Raw genomic sequence first — 25384 nt, 5'->3', positions numbered from 1 at the left:
CTTGATGAAATTACAACGACTGAGCTATGATTTCACTTCTAAAAAATTTAGCCCTTTTTAGTTTGGATTTTCGAAAACTGATTTTAGAAATATAGTCAACTTTATAGAATAATAAATTGACTACTTGGTGAATAGTCAATTTATCCTCTGTTTCCCTTTCCGCAATGCTGGAATAAAATTTAGGTCATTTTGGAAGTGGTCCAGAGTTTTGAAATTGACTAGTGTCTAGAAATGTGGCTTGGTCATGCCAACTTTCAAATACTCGTTCTATTATGTTCTATTTTCAAATTGAAGAAACGCCTAGAAAGAGTGGTTGGAAACCGTTGTTTGTTTACAAATATTGGAAAAACTTAAATTGCCAAAGAAACACTTAACATATAAAAAAAGTCAGAAACTTTGTAGCTCCACCTATAAAATCACAGATTTTCTTGTCGCTGCTCTTCAAAAATAGTTCTCAACTTTTGAACTCCGATTGATGTCACAATGCATTGACAACTGATTGGATAAAACAAAGAAGAAAACGACTCCAAAAAAGGACAGTTTTCTATTAAAATATGCAAAGAGACATCATTTACTATTTGTTTCAACGTTGTAGCTATAGAAACACCACATTGATACAGATGTCGTTTCTTACAATAAAGGAAGATAGGACTAAGTAAAACCTTACACCAACCGCCTGACTACAAACACAATATACCAAAATTTTCAAATTACCCAAACTTACACTAAACCCCAAAGCTTTCTTGATTTTTAGAATACGTCCAGACAACATCAATAATGCAATTTCTACAAAAGGACTGTGATGAGTTTAAGACAGCCAACTAACAACAACAACTTACTTTGAAATTGTCAGCAGCCAATGTTCAGAACAAAATGAATATAGCATTGTAAAATACAAACAAAAAATGAAGTCTTTCCTTCACTTTGATCAGAGCATGGTCCAGCCAGGAAATTCATGCCTTGTCAAACTCTGCAACAGAAACTGGATTTATCCTAAGTTGTAGTTCTTTTCACTGATCAGTTTAATACTGAAAGCATCTACTCAACTTTTGGCTGAAATGAATGTACCAGGGCCACCTCTAACACATTCATCTCAGAATCAGGTAGTTCTGAAGGCTGTTATAGCTGCAGTTGTAACTACTTTGATAATTGCTGGCATACTCTTTTATTTCTTTTATAGATACTATATAGCTCGTCAACGGAAGAGAAACAAATTGAACTCTAGTTTTGGTCGAGAAGTTTCTGGTTCTGTGCCTCATCAAGAATTCCAGCAAAGTGGAGCTTTAAAAGGGCTCATAGTAGATGAAAATGGGCTTGATGTTATATATTTGAGAAAATTTGAGGGTAGACAGCTCGGAAGTTGCTTTTCTAAGGTTTGGGTGAATTACATAGATGAGGAGGAAGAGAAGAGGATTGATAGCCGACAAGAGAAACCAGTTTCAAGGGATCATATCCAAGAAATTCCATTACTGCAAAATGCTAGCAATGTAGATGGCTATGAGAAAGAGGCACATACTGCACAACAAACAATCAACTCACTCCCTGCAGCAAGCAGATCTTCACAACATCCATATCCTCAATTTACATCATCCTCATTACAGTTTCCACACAAGGAAATCACTCCTCAATCAGAGACACCCTCTCAACCAGCAGTTCTCTCGAGTCAAAATCCACCTCAGCCACCAAGACCTCCACCACCTCCACCTCCCCTTCCAATGAAAAGAATTATCAAAGCACCAACACCACCTAATTCAGGGAAAATAAAACCTTCTCCACCACCCCCACCAAAGGGGAACGGGTTGCATTCATCATTAAAACCACCTGTTGCACCAAGAGGGAAAGCGAGCAGCCAAGAGAAAGCAGAAGCTTCAACTGATGAGAATTCAAAAGATGATGGTGAAGTTCAAATTAAACTGAGGCCACTGCACTGGGATAAAGTCATTGCTAATACTGATCACTCCATGGTCTGGGATGAAATCAACAACGGTTCTTTCCGGTAAGTTCACCTTGGCATGTCAATCGCATTCCTTTAGAGTAGCTGGTGCCTATTTTCAATTCAACCAAATAGCATCTAAGTTCTTCTGACTGCATTGATATATTCACATTTCAGATTTGAAGATGACCTTATGGAAGTTCTCTTTGGATACAATATCACTTCCCAGAAAACCCCTGAAGGAAATAACACGACCACAAGCTCAGGCACTTCTAAGTTGGCTCGACCAGCGCATAGCTTTATTCTCGATCCTAGGAAGTCACAGAACACAGCAATTGTACTCAAGTCTCTTTCAATCTCTCGCGAAGAAATACTTGATGCCCTCTTGGAGGGTCAAGGACTCAGTGTTGATACCCTTGAAAAACTAACCAAGATTTGCCCAACTGAAGAAGAAACATTAAAAATCCTCCAATTTGACGGTGACCCAAGAAAACTTGCTGATGCCGAGTCTTTTCTCCACCACATGCTGAAAGCTGTTCCTTCTGCTTTTAAGCGTTTCAATGCTATGCTTTTCAGATCAAGCTATGATTCAGAAATTCTAATCCTCAAGGAGAATTTGCAAACAGTTGAGCAGGGTTGTACAGAATTGAGAACATGTAGAATTTTCTTAAGACTTCTGGAAGCCATTCTTAAGGCTGGCAATCGGATGAATGCAGGAACGGCTAGAGGAAATGCTAAGGGATTCAACCTGGGTGCATTACAAAAACTATCGTATGTAAAAAGCAATGATGGAAAGACTACTCTGCTTCATTTTGTAGTTGAACAAGTCATCCGTTCTGAAGGTAAACGCCGCCTTATCAATAAAGGTAACAAGGTTGACAGTGAAGATTTTGATAGAAAGACGGAAAAACTAGAAAAAGATACAGAGCACCTAATACTAGGTTTGCCAGTTTTGCAAGGATTAAGTTCCGAATTCTCTAATGTAAAGAAAGCAGCTACCATGGACTATGATAGTTTCATCAATACATGTTCCACTCTTACAATGCGGATAAATGAAGTTCGCCAGCTCATAATGTGCTGTGGAAATGCTGAAAGAGATCGATTTGTAAAAGTGACTAAAGGGTTTCTGGAGGAATGTGAAGAGGAACTCAAGGTGATCAGAGAAGAACAAACAAGAGTCATGGAACTTGTGAAGAGAACGACAGAGTATTACCAAGCAGGATCTTCAAAGGACAAAGGCACACAGGGACTTCAGTTGTTTGCCATTGTGAAAGACTTTCTCGTCATGGTTGATAAAGCGTGTGTAGATATCACAAAGAAAGTACAGAAGAAGAACGCATCAAGCATAGAGTCACCACCACCCCAATCAACAACACCAAGAACTCCTGTGAGGTTCCATAACTTGAGAACATACTTTACACCAGAAACATTGAGTAGTGAATCTGAGAATGAGTTCTGATGAAACTTCATTACTCTTATAAGTTCACTGAAAGTAGAGTAGATTGTCAAAAACTATTAATAGTCTTTACATTCTCCACATTTGAATTATCTCATTAACATACTAATCCCCACCCCCACCCCAAATCCCACCCCACCCCAGAAAGAGAATAAACTATTTTATTTCACTGTAACTGGTTATAATGGTACCCACATATTTCCCCATTATCAATTCAGAAAATTTGAGAAACCTGTCATTGAGTAGGTAAATGCACCAATATGTTATACCTTGTGAATCTTGATTATTTACTACTAAACCTTCAACTACCCTCTTTCTCGCGCTGTCTCTGTCACACACACACCCCACCAAAAATCCGGCTACTTGTAGGAGATCATAGACATAAAACACAGTCAAGGGATGAAGAGAAGAAGCAAAGAGAATAAACTGATAACCAAGATGAGGAAAACTTCAGGCAAATTGAATCCCAGACCTCTGAATTACCAACACGTTGACCCAAAGGCTTAGCTAATAATCTCAGAGGAAGCAAACAGATGAAGCAGATATCACCAAATACAACGAAAAGAAAAGCTAATCAAATGCAATTTGTACCTTTATCCACATCATCAACCTCTGATTCAACTGCTAAGCATATAATGAAGCAGATATCACCAAATACAACGAAAAGAAAAGCTAATCAAATGCAATTTGTACTTTTATCCACATCATCAACCTCTGATTCAACTGCTAAGCATATAAACCAAGAAAATTGATCAAGAGGTGAATGTTCCATCAAGGTAGAGGCAATTTAAGCCATGTTGTTCTGGCATTTGGATCAGGTAAAGAGCAATCTGCTCTAAAATGATTCTTCTCAACTTGAGGAATGATTCTTCTGGTGCAGTTTAATACTTCATGTTGTATTATTTCTTATAAAACTACATCCTCTAGCTTTCCGCACATGTTGATGGAGCATCAATTGCCTCACCCTCTCGGGTTCCGCCCATTTATCACCCAGAACATACAAGTCAGAGATAAGGGTATAAACCCATCCATCATTCTCTGGCCTCACCACATTCATGACCATCTCAATCACTCGCTCTGCCATCTCAAACTGTTTATGCAACTTGCAAGATGACAAAAAGGAACCCCAAATAACTATGATAGGCTCGGGTGACATAGTATTGACAACTTCATATGCTTCCCCTAACAACCCAGCCTTCCCAAATAACTCAACCATGCAACCATAATGCTGAATTGTTGGTAGAGATGGCAATGGGGTGGGGCGGGGCGGTTGCGGTGCGGGTGCAGCCTTAACCCGCAAAGACTTCAACCCGCCCCGCATAGCAAAATCTTCTATTTTCAACCCGCCCCGCATAAACCCGCTCCGCCCCGCAAAGCAAAATAACATTTTTAATGAGTAGTTTTTCTTTGATTTTTTTTTCTTTTCTTATATGGCCTTGTTTTCTCTTTTTCTTAGGCGTTAGTGGTCCTAAACGAAAACTTCTAATATACATAAGATGTAAATCGATCACCTTCCCACTGCGATCTTTTCTTGTTCTCCCTTGATCCATTGTATTTTGTATAATGTAGAAACACAGATAATCATTTATACAATAAGCAGCATTTTAGTACGAGGATCACAAACCGAACAAGAGAATTAAAAGAAAATGTTTTGCAAGTTGCAGCTGAAAATCAGAAAAATAGAAGTGACAGGAATGATTGCTTTGTACATACTACAGTCAGAATGAAATCCGCGAGGAAACCCTCCGAAACCCGCAACCGCCCCGCCCCACATTAGATTTTCAGAAAACAGATCCCCGCATAAGATCAAACCCGCCCCGCACCCACACCGCCATCCCTATTTGTTGGTCTCAGTCCACACTCTTTGGTCATTTTGAAATATCCACGACCTTCATTGACCAGCCCTGCTTGTACACAAGCACAAAGTACCCCAGTGAACGTAAACTCATTAGGTAGCACACTCCCTTGTCTCATTTTCTTGAATATCTCCAACGATACAGTTCCAAAACCATGTTTTGCTGCTCCACAAATTAAAGCAGTCCAAGTAACGGCATTTCTATCTTTCATCATATCGAAAACCAGAGAAGCAAAATTCATGAATCCACATTTAGCATACATGTCTACCAAACAAGTACCAAGCTCCACATTAAGTTCCAAGTGATTCTTCACGACCAAACCATGCACTGATTTCCCAAGGAGCAAACCAATTGAACACATTTCAGAACAGCCCGCCAATATTGGCCCAATGGTCACTTGATCAGGCTTTAGTTGTTCGAAAATAACCATTTCTTTGAAGAGCGCCACACCTTCCTCCCAATGCTCATTGTTCATGTATCCAGCAATCATTGCCGACCACGAAGCTAGGTCTCTCAAAGGCATGCGATCGAACATCTTCCTCGCTCCTTTAACATCTCCGGGACGAGAAAAGCAAGATATCATCGAGTTCCACGTGACAGTATTTCTCACGAGAACTTCATCGAACAGCTTGTATGCACAGTCAAATGAGGTTCCAGCATACGCATTAAGCAGAGAGGTGGCGACATACATGTGGATATTAAAGCCCAATTTGAGGAGATGGGCATGGAGGTGGCATATGAGGGGAGGTTGCGCAACTGGGTGCATGATTTAAGAGCAAAGAGAATGTCTTGGCGTTGCATTTGAGCGTAGAGTTACAAGGCACTTTGAGGTGATTTTGCATTTTTAATGGCAAAAGACCACGAATTGATGGTTCTTAATAATTGCCTTGTGGATTGATTTTTAAGTGCAGGTTGTTTTAGGTTGCAGCAGATATTTGTGAGCATAGCATAACTTGTCAATTTTGGAGTTAGGATTCGTGAGGGTTTTAAGTGGGGTAGATTAATTAAGGAAGAAAAGAAGAAAGATTGAAGGGTGTTTAGTGGAGAAGTTGAGACGGTTGTAAAAGGAAAGCGTGAGGGGAAAGAGTTGTTCGTGCATAAAAGCAGTAAGCTGGATGTACATAGCCTTGTTTTTTTCTTGGCGAGGTCTGGACTCATACTTTGTGCAAAATCTGGAAAGAGGAAGAAAACATAAAAATGCTAAACCTTTTTGAGGAAGCGTGCCGTAATTGCTAATCTGGCATTCTGTTCTCATAATTTTCTCCAGCATTGGCAGGTTGACACTTTAAAAGGACCCCATTTATCAGTAAGCAAAGGCTTCAAGCCTTTCTATAACTAGACAATTTTACGTGTCCAGGAACAAACTCTAACTGGACTAGTTGCATATAACATCTTATGCGGTGGCACGGATAATGGTCTGCTTGTTTTTGCACCCCGATATCGCCTTTGCCATCAAAGGGAACTTCCAAAATGAAAGTTGTAGATAAATATAACTACGTACTAAAAACGTTTTTCAATTGCTTCATTCATTTCAATTTACATGTCACCTTTTGTTTATCATAAGTCAATATTTTATTAGATCTACACGTGTCGCTGGTGATTGGTGACATAGCCTTTAAACATCCCCAAACAGATTATGACTGCTTAAAGCCTCATGGAAATGACGCCTTGGATGGTAAAAGTTTCTCACGAGGACCAAAGTCTTGATGATGTATGTATGGGTCCAAATTTGACCGACTACGACCGACGACGAGTACGACGATTGACGGAGCCTCCTTGAATTGACGTCCTAAGAGAGACGATCCTGAGACAAACAGAGACTGGACGACTTTTGTAATAATGTATGGCCATTAGGGGACATTAAGAATATTCCTTCGAATATTCCTTGTATTTTATCTTTTACAGTTTAGAAGAGTTCATCTCTTAGTATAAAAAGAGGACAATAATCTTGTAACGGACATTCCGAACTCTGGAGACATTACTATTTAAAAAGAAACCTCGTGACCTATCCTCTCTTTATCTATCACCCTTTCTAGAAATTATTTTTCTCAACTAAGATTTACCCTTTCTTCTTTGATTGATTTGTTCAAAAGGTTTTAATATCTTTTGAGTCAAACAATTTGGTGCCGTCTGTGGGGATTTCTGTAGCTAAAATCGTAGTTTTCATCTAGATTCTTGAAAGTAATAATCATTTTTCTTCAGCTTCATAAAAGCCAACGATGGCGGGAAAGGGAGAAGCGAGGCTAAATGCAGTAGTGGGTGTCACAAACAACCTCCTAAATTCCCTCAACGAAGCCAGTGGAGAAGACAATGAGAATGCAACGCCAAGTGTTACACCCGAGAGGGAGATCTCACCTCCTCCGTACGGGGATCTAACGACCTTGCGCGAGAGAGAAACCTCAACATCCGCAGCAGGAGAAACGCCACTGGCTATCAAGAGGCTACTAGAAGAATGGTTAACGAGTACCTTGAACAACATGCTCGAGAAACTCATTCAGGGAGGTATCAAAGACGTGTTACCCACAAAAACCGCTGCTGATGCCGATGAGCCAAACGTTACACGAACAGGTAACACCCATACTGTTGCTGATACAGGCAATGATGCACTCACGACCATCTTAAAGAAAATGGAAGAGATGGAAAATAAGAACAAAACACTCCGCGACCAGATGAAGGAACATCAGGAGAGGGTTGATAAAATACCAAGTGTGAGCACGTGATTTTTGCTTCACGAAAACTACTCCAAAAGAAATCAAAAATAAAATAAAATTCTCTTGGTGTACAATTTTTAGGATTTGCGTGACATTTTTGGATAATTATTTGTGTTTTTGTCCGTAAATGTTTACCTTATTGTAGTTAATTGAAAAATACAAAAAAAATACATATTGCATACATATTTAGGATTTAATTATGCATTTAGGAACTAATTAAACCATTAATTGGCTCTAAAAGGAAAAGCATAAAAATATGCATTTTATTCTATTTGTTGTCATTGTATGATTTTTTTTAAGGTCTTAGTTTGTGTGCTAATTGTTGTAAGTGTTAATTAATATTTGTATAGTTTTATTTTTGATTTTATAATTTAATTAGGAATTGTGTTTAAATTGTTAATTAAAAGAAGAAAATGAAAAGAGTTAAAAATATAGGGCTAATCAGATCTGGGCCAAAATTTTAGACCCAAAAATCAGGCCCAAACATTCAAAAAACCCGGTCCATTTCAGTTCAACCCCAACATAATTGAAACAATGCCGTTTTAGGTATCTTTGATCAGGACCGTTTATTGCTTTTGATCTAATGGCTCCCAGGTCTTCCTTCATGACCCGACCCACTCCCATATGAGACCGACCCAAACCCCCCTGTTTAAACAAAACGACACCGTGTAGTTTAACCCCCTTGATCTTGGCCGTTGATCTTAATTGATCTAACGGCTAAGATCAAAACAACCCCTCCGTATATAAGCCCAAATCCTTACCCCACACCCCCAAAGCCATACCCCCTTTCACCTTTCGTCTCTGATCTTCAGAGGCCAAACATACCCCCACCTCTAGCCACCGTGCACCGCCCACCGGAAATTGCCTCACGGCGGTTTCGGTGGTCCAAACGACCCTAAAATTATACCATAGCTTCCCCATGACATCCTCTTTCCAGATCTGATAATAGTTTCCCTCGAATCCATACCCAATGTCTCGAATCTTCAATCAAAGAGTCCGTCTGAGACCTTACTTGTTCCGATGACTACCAAATTAACACCCCTAAGCCATCTGACCACCCTCATTACAGATCCAGTACTCGTTGGCTTCGAATCTTCCTGAAACCCCTCGAATCTTGGTTTGAAGATTCGAGCCAAACATGAACCTACCCCGATCCGTTCCAAATTCATACCAGGTGACCCCCAGACCTCCCTCACCCCTAAACCACCACTGGTTCCCTTCAAATCTGCCTAGAAACGTTCGAACCCTAAATCGAAAAAAACGGAACCCTAGAATTCCAAATCATGGAATCTGTCCAAATTAAGTGAGGATTTGAGGTTTAATCGACCTTAATCGAAGTGTTCTTAGTTGAGAACACTTCGACTAAGGTCTGTTCGACCTCAAAATATCCAAATCCGAGTTCGAGCCTGGGTCCGTATAGTTCTGAGTTTCTGAGGTATTTTTCTTTTTCCTTTATTCTGTATTTATGATTTTTCTATCTATGTATCTGTTTAGTTTAGTTTTATTGATTTCCCATGCTTTTTCAATTCATCTTCTCATCTCCACTAGACCTCTTTATTTGGTCCAATTCTGGCATTGCTTCTGTTTGCTTTAATTATTATGAGTTACAATGTGTGTAATCTATTCGACTAAGTTCGTCGATTAGTTGTTGTATTATAAACCCCTGTTCCTATCAATGCCGATTGAAATTGCCTGATTAGCTATTTTCAGATTGATTGTTATCATTTGTCATAGGTAATCGATTAATTAGTTTTCGTCGATTAATTCATTTTTGTTTGTAAATCAATAAGTTCGTCAAATATTTGTTGTGTATGCTTGATCTATGGACACTTAGTTTCAGGGCATTGTCATTAGGCTGACAATGAACTTGCATTCATGTTACCTGCATTTATGTGCATATCGATTCAATGTTTCAATTTCAATTTAAATGATTCTGTTAAAGTTCTGTGTGTTAATTTAAATTCAGTTCAGTTTGTTTCAATTGGGATTCAACCTTAGTCATTTAGCTGTCAATAAGTTTGGTTATAGCTGTTAGTCAGATTTAGTTTTCAAATCTTTGTTAGCTGGAACAAATTTCAGAATTAAAAGTCTTAATACAGCTGGTAGGCAGTAGTATTAAGGGGTTTTAGGGGGTGATTTAGGAATGAAATAGTTAGGATTATATTTTAGTTCATGGGTTTTCCTGCTTGGTTTTAATCTTTTCCTGGGATTTTCCGCTACTGTTGGCTACTGGTTTACTGGTTGTTGCTGTACTGCTGTGTTGCTGTGTGTGCTACTGCTGTTTCCTGCACTGATCTTCCTCTTCTTCTCTTTGCTTTCCAAATACCAGGTACACAAAATTGATACAATGATTCTTGTAGGCTGAAACTTTAAGCATGAATACAAAGAAATGAAGAGTTAAAGTTTTAAATTCATTGTAGTTATCTACCTGTTTGTATGTACATTAGAATACCTCTTTCATAAGAATCATGCAGGTGTTTGTTTATGTATAACTGGACATGCCTTTTGTATTAGTTTAGTGAGAAAATTGCCCACGTATGCTTAGTTAGAAGGATTGATGGTATAAGTAATTCCTGTTCTGTTACTTCAGTATTATTTGTTAAATAGTATATATCAAAAGCATGTTAGGCCATTTAGATTATTCTTAAACATTCAATAGTTATCTCATTGAACAAATGGTTTGTTTCTGAAACTAATAGGAACATTGTTTAATTAGATACCATTAGTTAGTTTCATGCATGTAAATGGTTTAAGATAAGAGAAAAAATTAGATTTCCAAGTTCTTTCATTCCAGTAGAATGCCACTTTAAATTTGCAGAAACTTGTTAATAAAATGACACCATTTTTGCAAGCTATGAATATGTGTAGAAACCATTAACTAGACCCTATTGGATTAAGGATGGCCCGGGTCCAGTTTTACCAATTATACGTTGGACCTGGGCCCAATAAATGGCAAACGGATCGCCCTTATTGCATCATTTTCAGAATTAACGAATCGTATTCGAAATTTAACTATAATAACCCGCAAGCCTGTAAATTAGGTACTTTTCTTATTTTATTTTAGAGACGGACGAAAATAGAAAAACATAGTTACTATAGGACGATCCTTTAAAATAAAATGAGGCGTGCCTCGCCAGAGAAATCACAAGTCGCGGGGCCCTCGATAAAAGACATAATAATTGGATAGACTTCGGGATCGGCCGTTTAGTGAACTCCATGGTCCTTCCCCAAAAATAACAATACGCTAGTCCTTTTAGGACGCGTCTTTAATAAATACGTCCCTAAACTCGGGTGCACATTTATGTGACCTAAATCCAAATCTTAACGGAGTCGAAATGTGTCAACAACCGCGGGTGCATTGATTGCGACGTAGTTCGAGACGCGTTTCTACGACGTTGCAATTCCTTTAATAATAATAATAAAGCGGTAAATAATTAAAATTGCACTATAGTTTTGAACATGTATTAAAATCAGATATTTCAGCCATTACAACAATTTAAGCGACCGTGCTAGAACCACGGGATCCGGGGGTGCCTAACACCTTCCCTCGGGTCAACAGAGTTCCTTACTTAGAATTTCTGGTTCGCAGACTTCATTTAGAAAGTCAAATATTTTCCTCGAATTGGGATTCAAGATAAACCGGTGACTTGGGACACCAAAAAACCAAACCTATCCTAAGTGGCGACTCTGAAATAATTGAATAATCCCATTTCGAATATTGTCACTTAAATTGGAAAAACTCCCTTGTGCTTTTATCCCTCGGGGTAGGTGCGTGTAAAAAGGAGGTGTGACAGCTCTGACGACTCTGCTGGGGACATGACCCAGAATCTCTGGTTCAGGGTTCAGAATTCGAGCTTAGATAAATTATTATACTTGGCTTTATTTGATTTTTGTTACATGTTTGGGCCTAATGTGCTAAATGTTGCTTTTACCGCTTTGATATTATCTGAACTGTATATAAACTGTGCCGAAACCCTTCTCTTCTCACCTCTGGGGATGTGCTTGCTGGTCGAGAGTCCCTATTCTGTTAGTGTCAATACCTGAATAAGAAAGAGGCCGGACAAGTTACTATGTCGGATGGACTTTTGGTTCCCGGTACGTAGCCCCTTCCTCAACTCGAGTTGTCCGCTCGGGTACACAGTTTAGAACAAATACCCAGGTTATGAACCTAGAATAACTCTGTTTCAGGCCGGATCCCTAGTAGGAACATTTGTTTGCATCACGTGCATTTGACTTTGAAGACTCAACACAGGGGTTGGGTCTGTCTAGGACAGGTGTACCAAAAATGAAAATGACCATCCTGATGCATCTTACTTGCTTCTACTTGTGCATTTATTTGCTTCGGACTGGCATGCTGACTGGCTTGTGAATATTTTGAGGAAAGAGAAATATAGGCACGAGGGTTAATCACTTGTTTTGAAAATAATGTCGAAACTCTGCCGAATTTTTGAGAAAATGAAAAAAAAAAGAAAAATAGTTTTATTTGCCAATAAAATGGAGTTTTCTTTTTTTTTCAAAATAAGTTTGTTTTATCGGCCCGAACTACGCCGATTTGATCCTCACAGGGTGTGAGATACGTAGGCGACCCTCATCGGGTTCAACCTCCCTTTTTGCAAAAAATAGTCCAAAAATGTCAATTTTTGATTGTCAACATAATTAAGTCAGGTGATGCCATTTTTTTTGCAAGAATAACCAAATGTTCCCGAAAGGGACACCGGAAGACTAACTTTGCGTAAACTGCCACTTTTGATCATCCTTTAGAGTTTTGGTCGGTTGACCCTCACAGCCTTAAAATCTTCATTCCCGAAGTGCTGGAAGGCCGTGTTCGGAATCGGATCTTCCTTTAAATCTCGAAAAAAAGATAATATATATATATAGCCAACGTGTTGAGTCAGATAAATTTAATTTTTTTTACTTAATCACACTAATAAATGTGCAGAATGAGCACAAGTCAGACTTCGCACGTAACAATTGTAAACAAGATCCCTTTGGAGTTGCACATGTGGTGTGATGACTTGGGCGAGGCAGGACGCGACACAATCAATCTATACCTAGGAGGCCTCTCTGGGTTGCTGAAGATTAATCCTAGAGGGGATATCATAAAGGCCTTGGTCGCATTCTGGGATCCGGCTCATAATGTATTTCGCTTCTCGAATTTTGAACTTACCCCAACATTGGAAGAAATAGCCGGGTACATCGGGAGCCCCAAAATCCCTTTGAGACACCAATACCTGATCGCTCCAAGGGCCGTAGCTGTACACAGGTTCCTAGACTCTCTGAAAATAAGCAGGGGGGTCCACAATCCAGACTTAGCAGTTGGGTTTTGTACTTTGCGGTTTATATACAACATGTATGGCCACATAGGTGGGTTCAACAAGCCGGAAAACAAAATCTATAGCAAAGGAAACCGCCTAAAGTGGGAAGAACATAGGTGTGTTGCGTTCATGATAGCCTTTCTGGGACTCCTAGTGTTTCCTAGAAAAGACGGGAACATTGACATATGAGTGTCCGGGGTTGTCAGCACTTTACTCACTCAGGCCAACAGCACCCTCGTACCCATGATAGTAGCTGAAATCTTCTGCGCTCTCACAGCTTGCAAAGCCGGGGAAAATTTCTTTGAAGGGTGCAATGTGTTGCTACAGATGTGGATGATCGAACACCTATGTCGTCGTCCTCAATTTATGAGTTATAGATCGACAGAGAAAACATGCATAGAGGAATTTTCCACAAGGGTTAACGGAATCAGCTTACCAGAGGGGGTCACGGAATGGATAGCCCACCTCCGTTCTATTACTGCAGGCCGAATAGAATGGACATTTGGATGGTTTCCTATGAATGAAATCATATATATGCCCGCCACGGGACCCCATTTCCTTTTAATGGGATGCCGTAGTATTCAACCCTACGCCCTGTATCGAGTCTTGAGACAGTTGGGGAGATGCCAAATAGTTCCGAAAGATAAAGATCTTAGTAGCCAAGTAGTCGAGATCAGGCCTAGCGGACAGTTTCCTGAAGCAACCATCCGACAAATTTGGAACAAATGTCAATACCTAATAGCCAATACATGTGTACGTGATCGGTCTAAGGGTGAAGTTTCGCCGGGATACCTTGCTTGGTTTAGGAAAGAAATCGAGTTCGGGAGACCGGCCAAAAGACCCCATCGTCCAGGTGTCACAAGAACAGTGGGATTGGTTGGGTAAACAAGAGAGTTACAGGGCAGAAATAGGCAAGCTGAAACAACAGATTAAGGATCTGAAATTTGAGAACAAAGTGCAGGTTGCTGCCAATGAAGGAGAAAAGAACAAATTAGCCAGAGAAAGCGAGATCCTCAAAACTCAGATCCGGAAGATGAAAATGGATGCCGACAACCAACGGAGAAGCCGGTCCGATAAAAGGTTGATAGCAAGGTTAAGGAATCAGGTCATTGAAAGCCGAAAAGACTTGGAAAGATCCGAGGCTAGCATAGCAAGAATGCGGGCCAGATGGGCAAAAGGTGTAGCAGCGCAGAAAAAGCACCTATGGCAGGTGAGAAGGGATTATGAAGGGAGTATTAAAATATTGAGAGAAACAAATTCCACTCTTAGAGATCGGGTCTTTAAACAAGCCCGAAATGCTAGAATAGACAGGGAGCGCTGCAATGATTCAATAGCCCGATTGGAAGAACAAATGAAGAGGTTCCAAGATCAGCTTGTTGACAACACTCAAGTATTGGGACTAAAGAATCAACGAATAAAACAACTGTGTATGGAAAGGGATAGAATCAGGGGTAGGATCGATGAGATTGGGCGCTACATCACCACGAAGTGCCTAACATGCGAAGAAATGCCCCGTGATACCCTTTTTGCCTAAGTCATGGGTTATGTCCACCGGATCATGGAGGAATTAAAAAGCCTACAAAGAGGCCTGGCACCAAAACCCGCGGAAAGGCCGAACGATGCCTCGCGGGCACCAAAATTCAAGGCTTTAATGTATCCCTAGTTCAAGTCTGCACTTGTTTGGTTTTTAAAAAAAGTCTGTTGTCTACCCCTCTGTTCTCTTTTCATATCAAACAAAGTTAATAGCGTGGAGTCTGTATTTCGATTGTTTTTTTTCAAATGATAGCTTGTAATAGCATATTTTGGTAATAAAATGCGAAATTGTGTCTTTATTTTACTTATGGCAGAACTACGTCCGGTCTGATTCATGTGGGGACATGATACGTAGGCAATCCACATAAGATTCGACCACTACTAAAAGATAAAAAGAAGATGCAAAGTGAATAAAGAAAGGACATAAGCCGGAATGACGCATGCATTTGAAGCAAAAACATGTTAGAAATGGTTAACTGCCTAAGAACATTGCATTCCCCAATGTGAAAGTGCAATATGTGTTAAACTCTAACGCTAACAAGTTTGTTGTTTATACCAGAGAAAGAGATTTCAAAACAGTTTGCTCGTTAGAACGTTCTGGCAGATTACCATTACCACGCAAGATCAAAAGGGCCCATTCCGGAAAGTATGTCTGGTTCGGACAAAAGTGTTGAGGAGGAAAAGTCGGAGATGCAAATGATGAATGAGGAAGTGGACAGGTTGAGACAAGAGATTGCTGGGATGCACTTAGCCTGGGCTAAGGGACAAACACCACCAATACTTCCCCCTACTCCTACCCTTTCACCAGCTCGGACTCCGGAACACCCTTCCACTGGTCCATCAACGAGCTTCCCCATTGCCCAATACTATCAAGGGGAAACTTCCTATAATCCCCAAGCTTCACCACCCAAACAAAACCCTCCTCCACCAGCTGTTCCTGTTTTCGTGGCACCTCCACCCACCACATTGCAAAAATCACCTGAGGAACCAGTGTTTCAGGTTCACGACAATCAGTACTATCCTCCTGAACTCACCTTTAAACCACTCAAGCCATACATTTACACCCCTCACCTTCAGCTCCCGACAGAAACTGAGAGGCCAGCTAAGAATCCGGAGCAGGACGAAGTGCTCCGTAAGGTAAAAAGCCTGGAGCAATCCTTCAGGAATATGCATGGATTGGGCAGCCAAGTTAGTGTGGCCTACAAAGATCTATGTCCCTTCCCCGATGTTCAATTGTCGGCAGGTTTTATGATGCCAAAGTTTGACTTATATGAGGGACATGGTGATCCCATGGCACATCTACGAGGTTTCTGCAGTAAGATGAAATGGGCAGGTGGAAAGGATGAGTTGCTGATTGCTTATTTCGGTCAAAGTTTAAGCGGGTCCGCATTAGAATGGTACACGAGGCAGGATCCTAGCATGTGGTATACCTGGGACGATCTAGCACAAGCATTTGCAGGTCATTTCCAGTATAACCTTGAGATCGTCCCCGACCATCTCACGCTGTTAAAACTAGAGAAAAAGCCCGGAGAGAGCTTCAGGGAATTCAGATTTCGTTGGAGAGAACAAGCAGCAAAAGTCGAATCACCAATGAGGGAAGGCGAAATGGTGGACTATTTCTTACAAAAGTTGGAGCCAACTTACTTTGGTCACCTGGTGACGTCAGTTGGTAAATCTTTCAATGAAGTAGTAAAAATGGGCGGCATGGTTGAAGAGGGACTCAGGTCCAACAAGATAATGAGTTATTCGGCGATCAAGGCCACAACTCAGGCTATCCAAAGCGGCACGGGAGGTGCGATCGGGAAAAAGAAGAGAGAGGAGGTCGCAACGGTCGAAGCAGGTACTTGGTCCAGATCAAGAGGTCCATCCCCTCGCTACCAACCCAGACCCCATTACCCAAACTATCCACACACTCCATACAACCCTCTACAACCCTATTATCCACCACAAGAGCCACATCTCTCCGTCCATCACGCCCAAACTTATACCCAGCCTCCGGCTCGCCCACAATGGCGTGCGCCGACTCCCCAACATATATATCCACCTTCAAAAAATATATATCCACCTCCACAAAACACATATCCACCTCCACAAAGCACATATCCACCACCAAGGGCCTACAGGAATCCTTCAGGGCCAAGCTTCCGAGGAAATTAGGCTTTCAGGAATGAGAGGGTGCAGAGGTCAAGAACATTCACTCCGTTGGGAGAAACCTATACTACTCTGTTTCACAAGTTGATGCAGATATGCTTATTAAGTCTTGTTGAACCCAAAATGCCAAATCCCCTTCCCAGAAATCTGGACCATTCAGTAAACTGTGAATATTGTTCAGGGGCTCCCGGGCATGATACTGAGAAGTGTTGGAAGTTGAAGACTGCCATACAAGATCTTATTGACACAAATAGGATCGAGGTTCAGGCACCAGAGGCACCCAACATCAATGAAAACCCGTTACCAGTGCACCATGAGGCCCAAATGATCGAACTAGTGCACGAAGGAAGGAAACTTAAAACACCCTCACAAACGGTAATGATGATTCGTGCCAGTCCGAACGAAAATTCGACCAGTGAAAGGGCAGTGGTACAGTTGGGAAAGGCAGATGACAAGCCATTTGTGGTAATGGGGAAAGGTTTGTCTGTTGCTGCGAAGAAGCCAGAGTCACCCAAGGCAGTGCTGCAGGGAGTATCAAGCACACCAGTGTTGGTGGTAAAGGGGGTCCACATAGAACCAGTTGTTATCAGGCCAGTCATGCAGTTGCCGATAACAAGTGAGAAAGCTGTGCCGTGGAGCTACAGTCAAGTAACAGTGATGCATAAGGGAAAGGAGGTTGTGGAAGAGGTATACGAGGCTCAGGGGTTAACTCGTTCGGGAAGGTGTTTTGTTCCTGCAGAAGTGAGAAAGACCAATCCTGTAACAATAAAGAAGCCAGTGACGGAGGAAGAAGCATAGGAGTTTTTGAAGAAGATGAAGGCACAAGAATACTCAATTATAGAGCAGTTGAGGAAGACCTCAACCTAGATTTCGTTGCTATCCTTGTTGATCCACTCAAGCGATCATTGTCAGGCCTTAATGAAGATTCTGAACGAAGCCCATGTCCCGGACAAGCTCTCAGTAAACCATTTGGAGAAAATAGTGCACAAGATCTTCGAAGTAAACCGAGTGACATTCTCTGACGATGAGTTACCGGTAGAGGGTACAGAACACAACAGGGCACTCTACTTGACGGTAAAATGTGAAGACTCGGTGGTCACTCGAGTACTAATTGATAATGGATCAAGTGCCAATATCTGTCCTTTGGCCACTCTGAACAAACTAAAGGTTGTGGATGATAGGATCCACAAGATCAGCGTCTGCGTCCGAGGTTTTGATGGGAGCGGTACTGACACAGTGGGTGATATCGTACTGGAATTAACCATTGGTCCAGTCGAGTTCACCATGGAATTTCAAGTGATAGATGTGGCGGTGTCGTACAATCTTTTGTTGGGACGACCCTGGATCCATGCAGCTAAAGCAGTGCCTTCTATACTGCATTAAATGGTCAAATTTGAATGGGATAGACAAGAGATTGTGGTACACGGGGATGACGGCACACATGCCGTCAATGATGCTATTGTACCCTTCATAGAAACCGACGATGACAAGGGCCCATGGGTTTATCAGGTTTTTGACGCAGTCTCAGTAGACAAAATTCCTGAGGGTGGGGGCCTTCCACTTCGCAGAATCATAGCTGCAACCTTCATGATAGCCTCAGAGATGTTGGACAGCGGGTTTGTACCAGGAAAAGGTCTGGGAATCAATCTGCAGGGAATGGTCCAGCCAGTTTCTTTGCCCAAGAACCTGGATACTTTTGGGTTGGGATTCAAGCCCACCGCAGCGGATGTAAAGCGGGCCCGCAAGTTGAAGAAAAGAGTCTGGGTCCTTCCTAAGCCAATCCCATGCCTGTCTAGATCATTTGTCAAAGCAGGATGCAGAAAGTTGCCAGTCCCGGAAGTTCTTGGACCCTTGATCGGGCCTGAGGGAGATTTGAATGAGGGCTTTGAAAGAATGTTCGCAGATGTCAACATGATAGAAGCTGGAGAGGGTTCCAGTAAGGCAGACATACAATTTGTGGGGCCTAGGGCCAATGTCAACAATTGGACAACTACTCCTCTTCCTACTTGGAGGGAGTCCTGGTAGTTGGCTCTGATTTTCCTTTTCTGTTTTCTGGATTATTCCAGGATTGTAATCCAGATTCCTTTTTATTTCTATTATTGCTCAACAAAGCATGAAACCTTGTTATCCCATAATTCAATAAAATGAAAAGTTTCTTCTTCATTCCTTATTTTATTTTTATTTTAATTCTTGTTTCTTTCTTTTCTTTTTTCCTGAATAGTTCTTTTCATACTGGTCTTAACGACATGGCATGCACAACAGATCTTCAACCTAGTCTAAAAGATCAATCTGATTCCGAACTAACTATACAAGAGATCGATTATGATAATGAATCGGAATACGATGAGGATGAAGCATTCGAGGAGATAAACAGGGAGTTAAGCCAGTTTGAAGAAAAATCCAAGCCCAACTTAAATGACACAGAAGCCATCAATTTAGGGGATGCAGTCGATATCAGGGAAACTAAAATAAGCATCCACATTGCACCAAATATCAGGGAGGAATTGATCAAAACACTTATTGAGTTCAAAGATGTTTTTGCATGGTCATATGATGACATGCCGGGGTTAAACACGAATTTGGTAGTTCATAAATTGCCTACCGACCCGGCATGCCCTCCCGTCAAACAGAAGTTGAGGAAGTTCAAAACGGATATGAGTGTGAAAATTAAAGAGGAAGTAATCAAGCAGCTGCAAGCAAAGGTTATTCGTGTCACTCGATATCCTGATTGGTTGGCTAATGTGGTGCCGGTTCCAAAGAAAGATGGGAAGATAAGGGTGTGTGTCGATTACCGCAGTCTGAACGGGGCAAGCCCAAAGGACAACTTTACTTTACCCAACATCCATATCTTGATCGACAATTGTGCCGGACGTGAGATCGGATCTTTTGTAGATTGCTATGCTGGGTATCATCAGATTCTGATGGATGAAGAAGATGCGGAAAAGACGACATTCATTACGCCATGGGGAACTTATTGCTACCGGGTAATGCCATTTGGTTTGAAAAATGCTGGGGCAACGTACATGAGAGCAATGACCACTGTGTTTCATGACATGATCCACAAAGAAATTGAGGTATACGTGGACGATGTGATCATAAAATCCAAGCATCAGGAAGACCATGTAGCAGACCTAAGGAAGTTTTTTCAAAAACTTCGAAGGTATGATATTAAGCTCAACCCGGCCAAATTTGCATTTGGAGTTCCATCTGGAAAGCTGTTAGGATTCATCGTCAGTCGGCGAGGTATTGAGTTGGACCCATCAAAGATCAAATCTATCCAAGATTTGCCACCGCCGAAGAACAAGACAGAAGTAAGGAGTCTGTTGGGAAGGTTGAATTACATCAGCAGATTTATTGCTCAACTCACGGCAACCTGTGAACCCATTTTTCGGCTACTAAAGAAGGATGCTGCGATAGAATGGATGGAAGAATGTCAGGAGGCATTTGACCAGATCAAAGGATATTTATCAAATCCACCTGTGTTGGTTCCACCTGAGCCGGGGAGACCATTAATTCTTTATCTAACGGTCCTGGAGAATTCGTTTGGCTGCGTGTTGGGACAACACGACATTACAGGAAGGAAGGAGCAAGCCATCTATTATCTCAGCAAGAAGTTTACAGTATATGAGGTTAAGTACACTCAACTCGAGAAGACATGTTGCGCCCTAACTTGGGTGGCCCAGAAATTGAAGCATTATTTGTCCTCATATACCACTTATCTCATTTCCCGCTTGGATCCACTAAAGTATATTTTCCAGAAGCCTATGCCCACAGGAAGGTTAGCGAAATGGAAAATATTACTCATGGAGTTTGATATCGTCTATGTGACGAGGACAGCCATGAAGGCCCAAGCGCTGGCCGATCACTTGACTGAGAATCCTGTTGATGAAGAATACGAGCCGTTGAGGACGTATTTTCCTGACGAGGAAGTAATGCATATAGATGAGTTGGAATTACCTGAGGAACCAGGTTGGAAGCTTTTCTTTGATGGAGCCGCAAATGCGAAGGGAGTTGGAATATGAGAGGTACTTATTTCTGAAACAGGACGTCATTATCCTGTTACAGCTCAGCTGCGTTTCTATTGTACCAACAACATGGCTGAGTATGAGGCATGCATTTTGGGTTTGCGATTAGCGGCAGACATGGATGTCCAGGACGTTTTGGTCTTAGGGGACTCGGACCTCCTGGTGCATCAAATTCAGGGTGAATGGGAAACACGGGATTTGAAGCTCATACCATATCGACAATGTTTGCACGATTTGAGCAAGTGATTTCGATCAGTGGAGTTCAGAGACATCCCGAGAGTTCACAATGAGGTTGCCGATGCATTGGCCACTTTAGCATCGATGTTGCACCACCCATACAAAATTCATGTTGACCCGTTGTACATCCAGGTTCGTGATCAGCATGCTTATTGCAACATGATAGAGGAAGAAATGGATGGCGAGCCATGGTTTTATGACGTCAAGGAGTACCTCAGGATGGGGATATACCCGGAGCAGGCCACCGGAGATCAAAAAAGATCCATTCGACGATTGTCAAATGGATTCTTCCTCAGTGGAGGAGTGTTGTACAAAAGAACCCCAGATTTGGGATTGCTGAGATGTATAGATGCCAATAAAGCCACGACAGTTATGATAGAGGTACATGCTGGAGTTTGTGGGCCACATATGAGCGGATATGTATTGGCGAAGAAGAATCTTCGAGCAGGATATTATTGGCTCACTATGGAGCATGATTGTATCAGTTTCGTGCGGAAATGCCATCAATGTCAGATACACGGAGATTTGATTCATTCTACGCCGACAGAATTGCATACAATGTCAGCGCCATGGCCATTTGTTGCCTGGGGCATGGATGTAATTGGACCTATTGAGCCGGCAGCTACCAACGGTCATAGATTCATTCTGGTGGCCATCGACTATTTTACTAAGTGGGTTGAAGCTAAAACTTTCAAGTTAGTAACCAAGAAAGCAGTGGTGGATTTTGTTCACTCCCATATCATCTGTAGATTTGGGATCCCAAAAGTGATCATCACGGATAATGGTTCTAATCTTAACAGCAATTTGATGAAAGAAGTATGTCAACAGTTTAAGATTACACACCGTAATTCCACACCATATCGTCCCAAGGCGAATGGAGCAGTTGAAGCAGCTAACAAGAACATCAAGAAGATACTGAGGAAGATAGTAGAAGGGTCGAGACAATGGCATGAAAAATTACCATTTGCATTGTTGGGTTATCGCACCACTGTCTGAACTTCAGTAGGTGCAACCCCTTATTTGTTGGTATATGTAACTGAAGCAGCAATACCGGTAGAAGTTGAAATTCCATCCCTTCGGATTGTCGCTGAGGCTGAGATTGATGATGACGAGTGGGTCAAAACCCGTTTGGAGCAGTTAAACTTGATTGATGAACAAAGATTGGCAGCTGTGTGTCATGGCCAATTATATCGAAAGAGAATGGCGAGAGCCTACAACAAGAAGGTGCGCCCCAGAAAATTTGAGGTAGGGCAGCAGGTGTTGAAACGAATCCTGCTACATCAGGCCGAAGCAAAAGGCAAGTTCGCCCCGAATTAGCAAGGGCCGTTCATTATAACCCGAGTGTTGTCCAATGGCGCTTTATGTTTAACAGATATCGACGGGAAATGCGTCGACATGGCTATCAATTCTGACGCAGTTAAGAGATATTATGTATGATTTCTTTTGATTGTAATTGTTGTTTGTTTGTGGTTGGCATTTATCGGAGAATGAAATGACAGAGGCAATTCTTTCTTCTATCCAAACACTTTATCCTTTGCTTCCCCTTTTGAGCCTTATTTATTCTTTCATATTCCTCTTTTGGAATCAGTAATTAAAATGAAAGAAAAAGAAAAAGAGAAAAATAATGATAATAAAGACAAAAGAAAAAATCACAAGAAAAATAAAGGAATTGGGAACTACGTTTGACCTGATTCCTCAAAGAAGGATACGTAGGCGCCTCACGGCTCGGTCATAGTGTAACAAAAAAAATAAAAAATCCCCAAGCAAGAAAAACTGGGGCACAAGTTGTGTTTGTAATTTTGAAAAGAAAGTTTGATTCCAAGAGTTGTAATATTTTACCCATCAAAAGTATTTCGAGCCTTTTTGATACCCCTTTTCCTTTCATCCAGACACGAAAACCCATGTTGATGTCCAAAAAGACCTCCCGATCAGTATCTGAAAAGTGCAAAGTCATGCAAACGGAAGTCGGGAATAACACTCTGATCCCCAGCAGAGAAGAGGATCATAAACTAGAAATGAATTGATAGCCGAAAGAATCCTCAGCAGAGAGAGTCATATCAGCAGCACTCCAATCCCAGCTGAAAAAATAAAATAAAATGAGAGAGTCTTATCGGTGAAAACCTTCACAGGCACTATAAGGCGACGAAAGTTGAGAGAAATAAAATGAGAGAGTCTTATCGGTGAAAACCTTCACAGGCACCATAAGGCGACGAGAGTTGAGAGAAATGAGAGAGTATTATTAGTGAAAATCCCTCGAAGGGCACTATGAGGCGACAAGGCAAGATTGGCGGGAAGGATCTGCGATTGGCAAAGAGTTGAGTGTTTTATTTATCCCTAGCAAGATGAAGCTGTCCGAAAGATTGATTGATATGAATAGACTGGATTGATTAATCCGGAATGCACGACATGATCGTTGGGATCGGTTATATCTCAGATAAGTTCTTTTATTTCTTTTTTCCCAGCATTTGTTCAGAAAGACTTCTTCTTTTTCTATTTTTTTTTGAAATTATGGCTTTTTCATTTTTTGGTTTAAAGACTTTACTCCCCAAGTTTGTTTTTGAAAAGGATTTGCAGAGCTTACTACCAGTTGCCAAAATGGTGCAAAGCAAAATGCGAATAGGACAAGCCAAAGATAAGGCGACAAAGCGAAAAGAAGTTGGTCGCAAGACCAAATAATGAAGGGGTATAGATCCCAAGAGGACCAAAATTTCCAGGGGAAGTTGGAGAAAAACGAAAAAATGACAGTTAAAAAGTTATGGATCAAATTCCAAGAGGATCCCCAGCAGATTTGCGAGATACAGGAACAACTCCGACAGATTCTCGACCAAGCTCCACAATGGTCGGAAAACACAGAACGGGGAAAGAAGATAAAAGAAAAACCATCCCCAGTAGGAGTATCATCCTCAGCAAATAATATCATCCCCCAGCAAGTTTTATAGCAAAGCAGGGAAAGGAAAAAGTGAACCACCCCCAGCAGAAGTGGCACGACCACTCACCACGTTTTAAACTAACAAATTTATCTTTGATTTTAAGCAGGAAAAGGAAATATTATTGACAGCAGGAAGACAGGGTCACAAAGAAGATTATCAAACTGGGGCAGAAATTTTCTCTCATTACGAAAATTTTCTCGAAAGCAGATAGCCATTTGGGGAAAGAGAGAAGATACACAAGTTTTAAAGGAAATAAAATCCCCAGCAGTATACAAGAAGGGAGATACAAATTTTAAAAGAAAAGCAATCTTGGAAGAAGTAAGATAACCCGAAGTTATGACCTTTGGATCAATATCATCCCCACCATTGTTAAACGGAGGAAGATAATTCCCCAGCAATGTTATTCCCGACAGGTTTCAGGGAAGTGAAAGCACCAGCTTTAAAGGCAATAATCTTGGAAAAAGGAAAATGACGTATTGGTGAAATAAAATATCGGTGTTATCCCCAGCAAATTTCAGAGGAATGAAACACTAGTTTTGAAGGAAGCAGTTGAATAAGTCAGGAGCTCGCCTGGAGAATGGAGGTGTTACATTTAAAAGTTAGAGAAGTCAGGAGCCCACCTGAAGAATGGAGGTGTTACATTTAAGTTGTTGAAGTCAGGAGCCCGCTTGGAGAATGGAGGCTGAATTATTTTTGAGAAGTTGTTGAAGTCAGGAGCCCGCCTGGAGAATGGAGGCTGAATTATTTTGAAGAAGTTGTTGGAGTCAGGAGCCCGCCTGGAGAATGGAGGCTGAATTATTTTGAGTTAATATTGTGGTCAGGAGCCCGCCTGGAGAATGGAGGTGTTACATTTAAAAAGTTGAAGAAGTCAGGATCCCACCTGGAGAATGAAGGCTGAATTATTTTTGAGAAGTTGTTGAAGTCAGGAGCCCACTTGGAGAATGAAGGCTGAATTATTTTGAAGACGTTGTTGAAGTCAGGAGCCCGCCTGTAGAACGGAGGTTGTTATATTTTTAAGTTGGAGAAGTCAGGAGCCCGCCTGTAGAACGGAGGTTGTTTATTTTAAGATGGAGAAGTTAGGAGCCCGCCTGTAGAATGGAGGTTGTTATATTTTTAAGTGGTTGAAGTCAGGAGCCCGCCTGTAGAATGGAGGTTGTTAAATGTTAAGTTGGAGAAGTCAGGAGCCCGCCTGTAGAACGGAGGTTGTTTATTTTAAGATGGAGAAGTCAGGAGCCCG

At 41.3% G+C, this 25384-nt stretch overlaps 1 protein-coding gene and 1 pseudogene across 1 annotated transcript; one reads left to right on the top strand and one right to left on the bottom strand.

Moving 5' to 3' along the window:
* Positions 1–819: 819 nt before the first annotated feature.
* Positions 820–3620, top strand: LOC107803049 (formin-like protein 4). Its single transcript, XM_016626646.2, has 2 exons — positions 820–1996; positions 2111–3620. Exons 1-2 carry the CDS (start codon positions 1059–1061, stop codon positions 3390–3392), a joined length of 2220 nt encoding a protein of 739 aa, XP_016482132.2. The 5' UTR covers positions 820–1058; the 3' UTR covers positions 3393–3620.
* Positions 3621–4145: 525 nt separating this feature from the next.
* LOC107803047 (pentatricopeptide repeat-containing protein At1g33350-like) lies at positions 4146–6547 on the bottom strand (annotated as a pseudogene).
* Positions 6548–25384: the final 18837 nt, after the last annotated feature.

The sequence above is a fragment of the Nicotiana tabacum genome, chromosome 6 (assembly GCF_000715075.1).
Source record: "Nicotiana tabacum cultivar K326 chromosome 6, ASM71507v2, whole genome shotgun sequence".
NCBI classification, from domain to species: Eukaryota; Viridiplantae; Streptophyta; class Magnoliopsida; order Solanales; family Solanaceae; genus Nicotiana; species Nicotiana tabacum.
The sequence above is the reverse complement of the archived record's forward strand: the minus strand, read 5'-3'. Positions and strand labels throughout refer to the sequence as shown.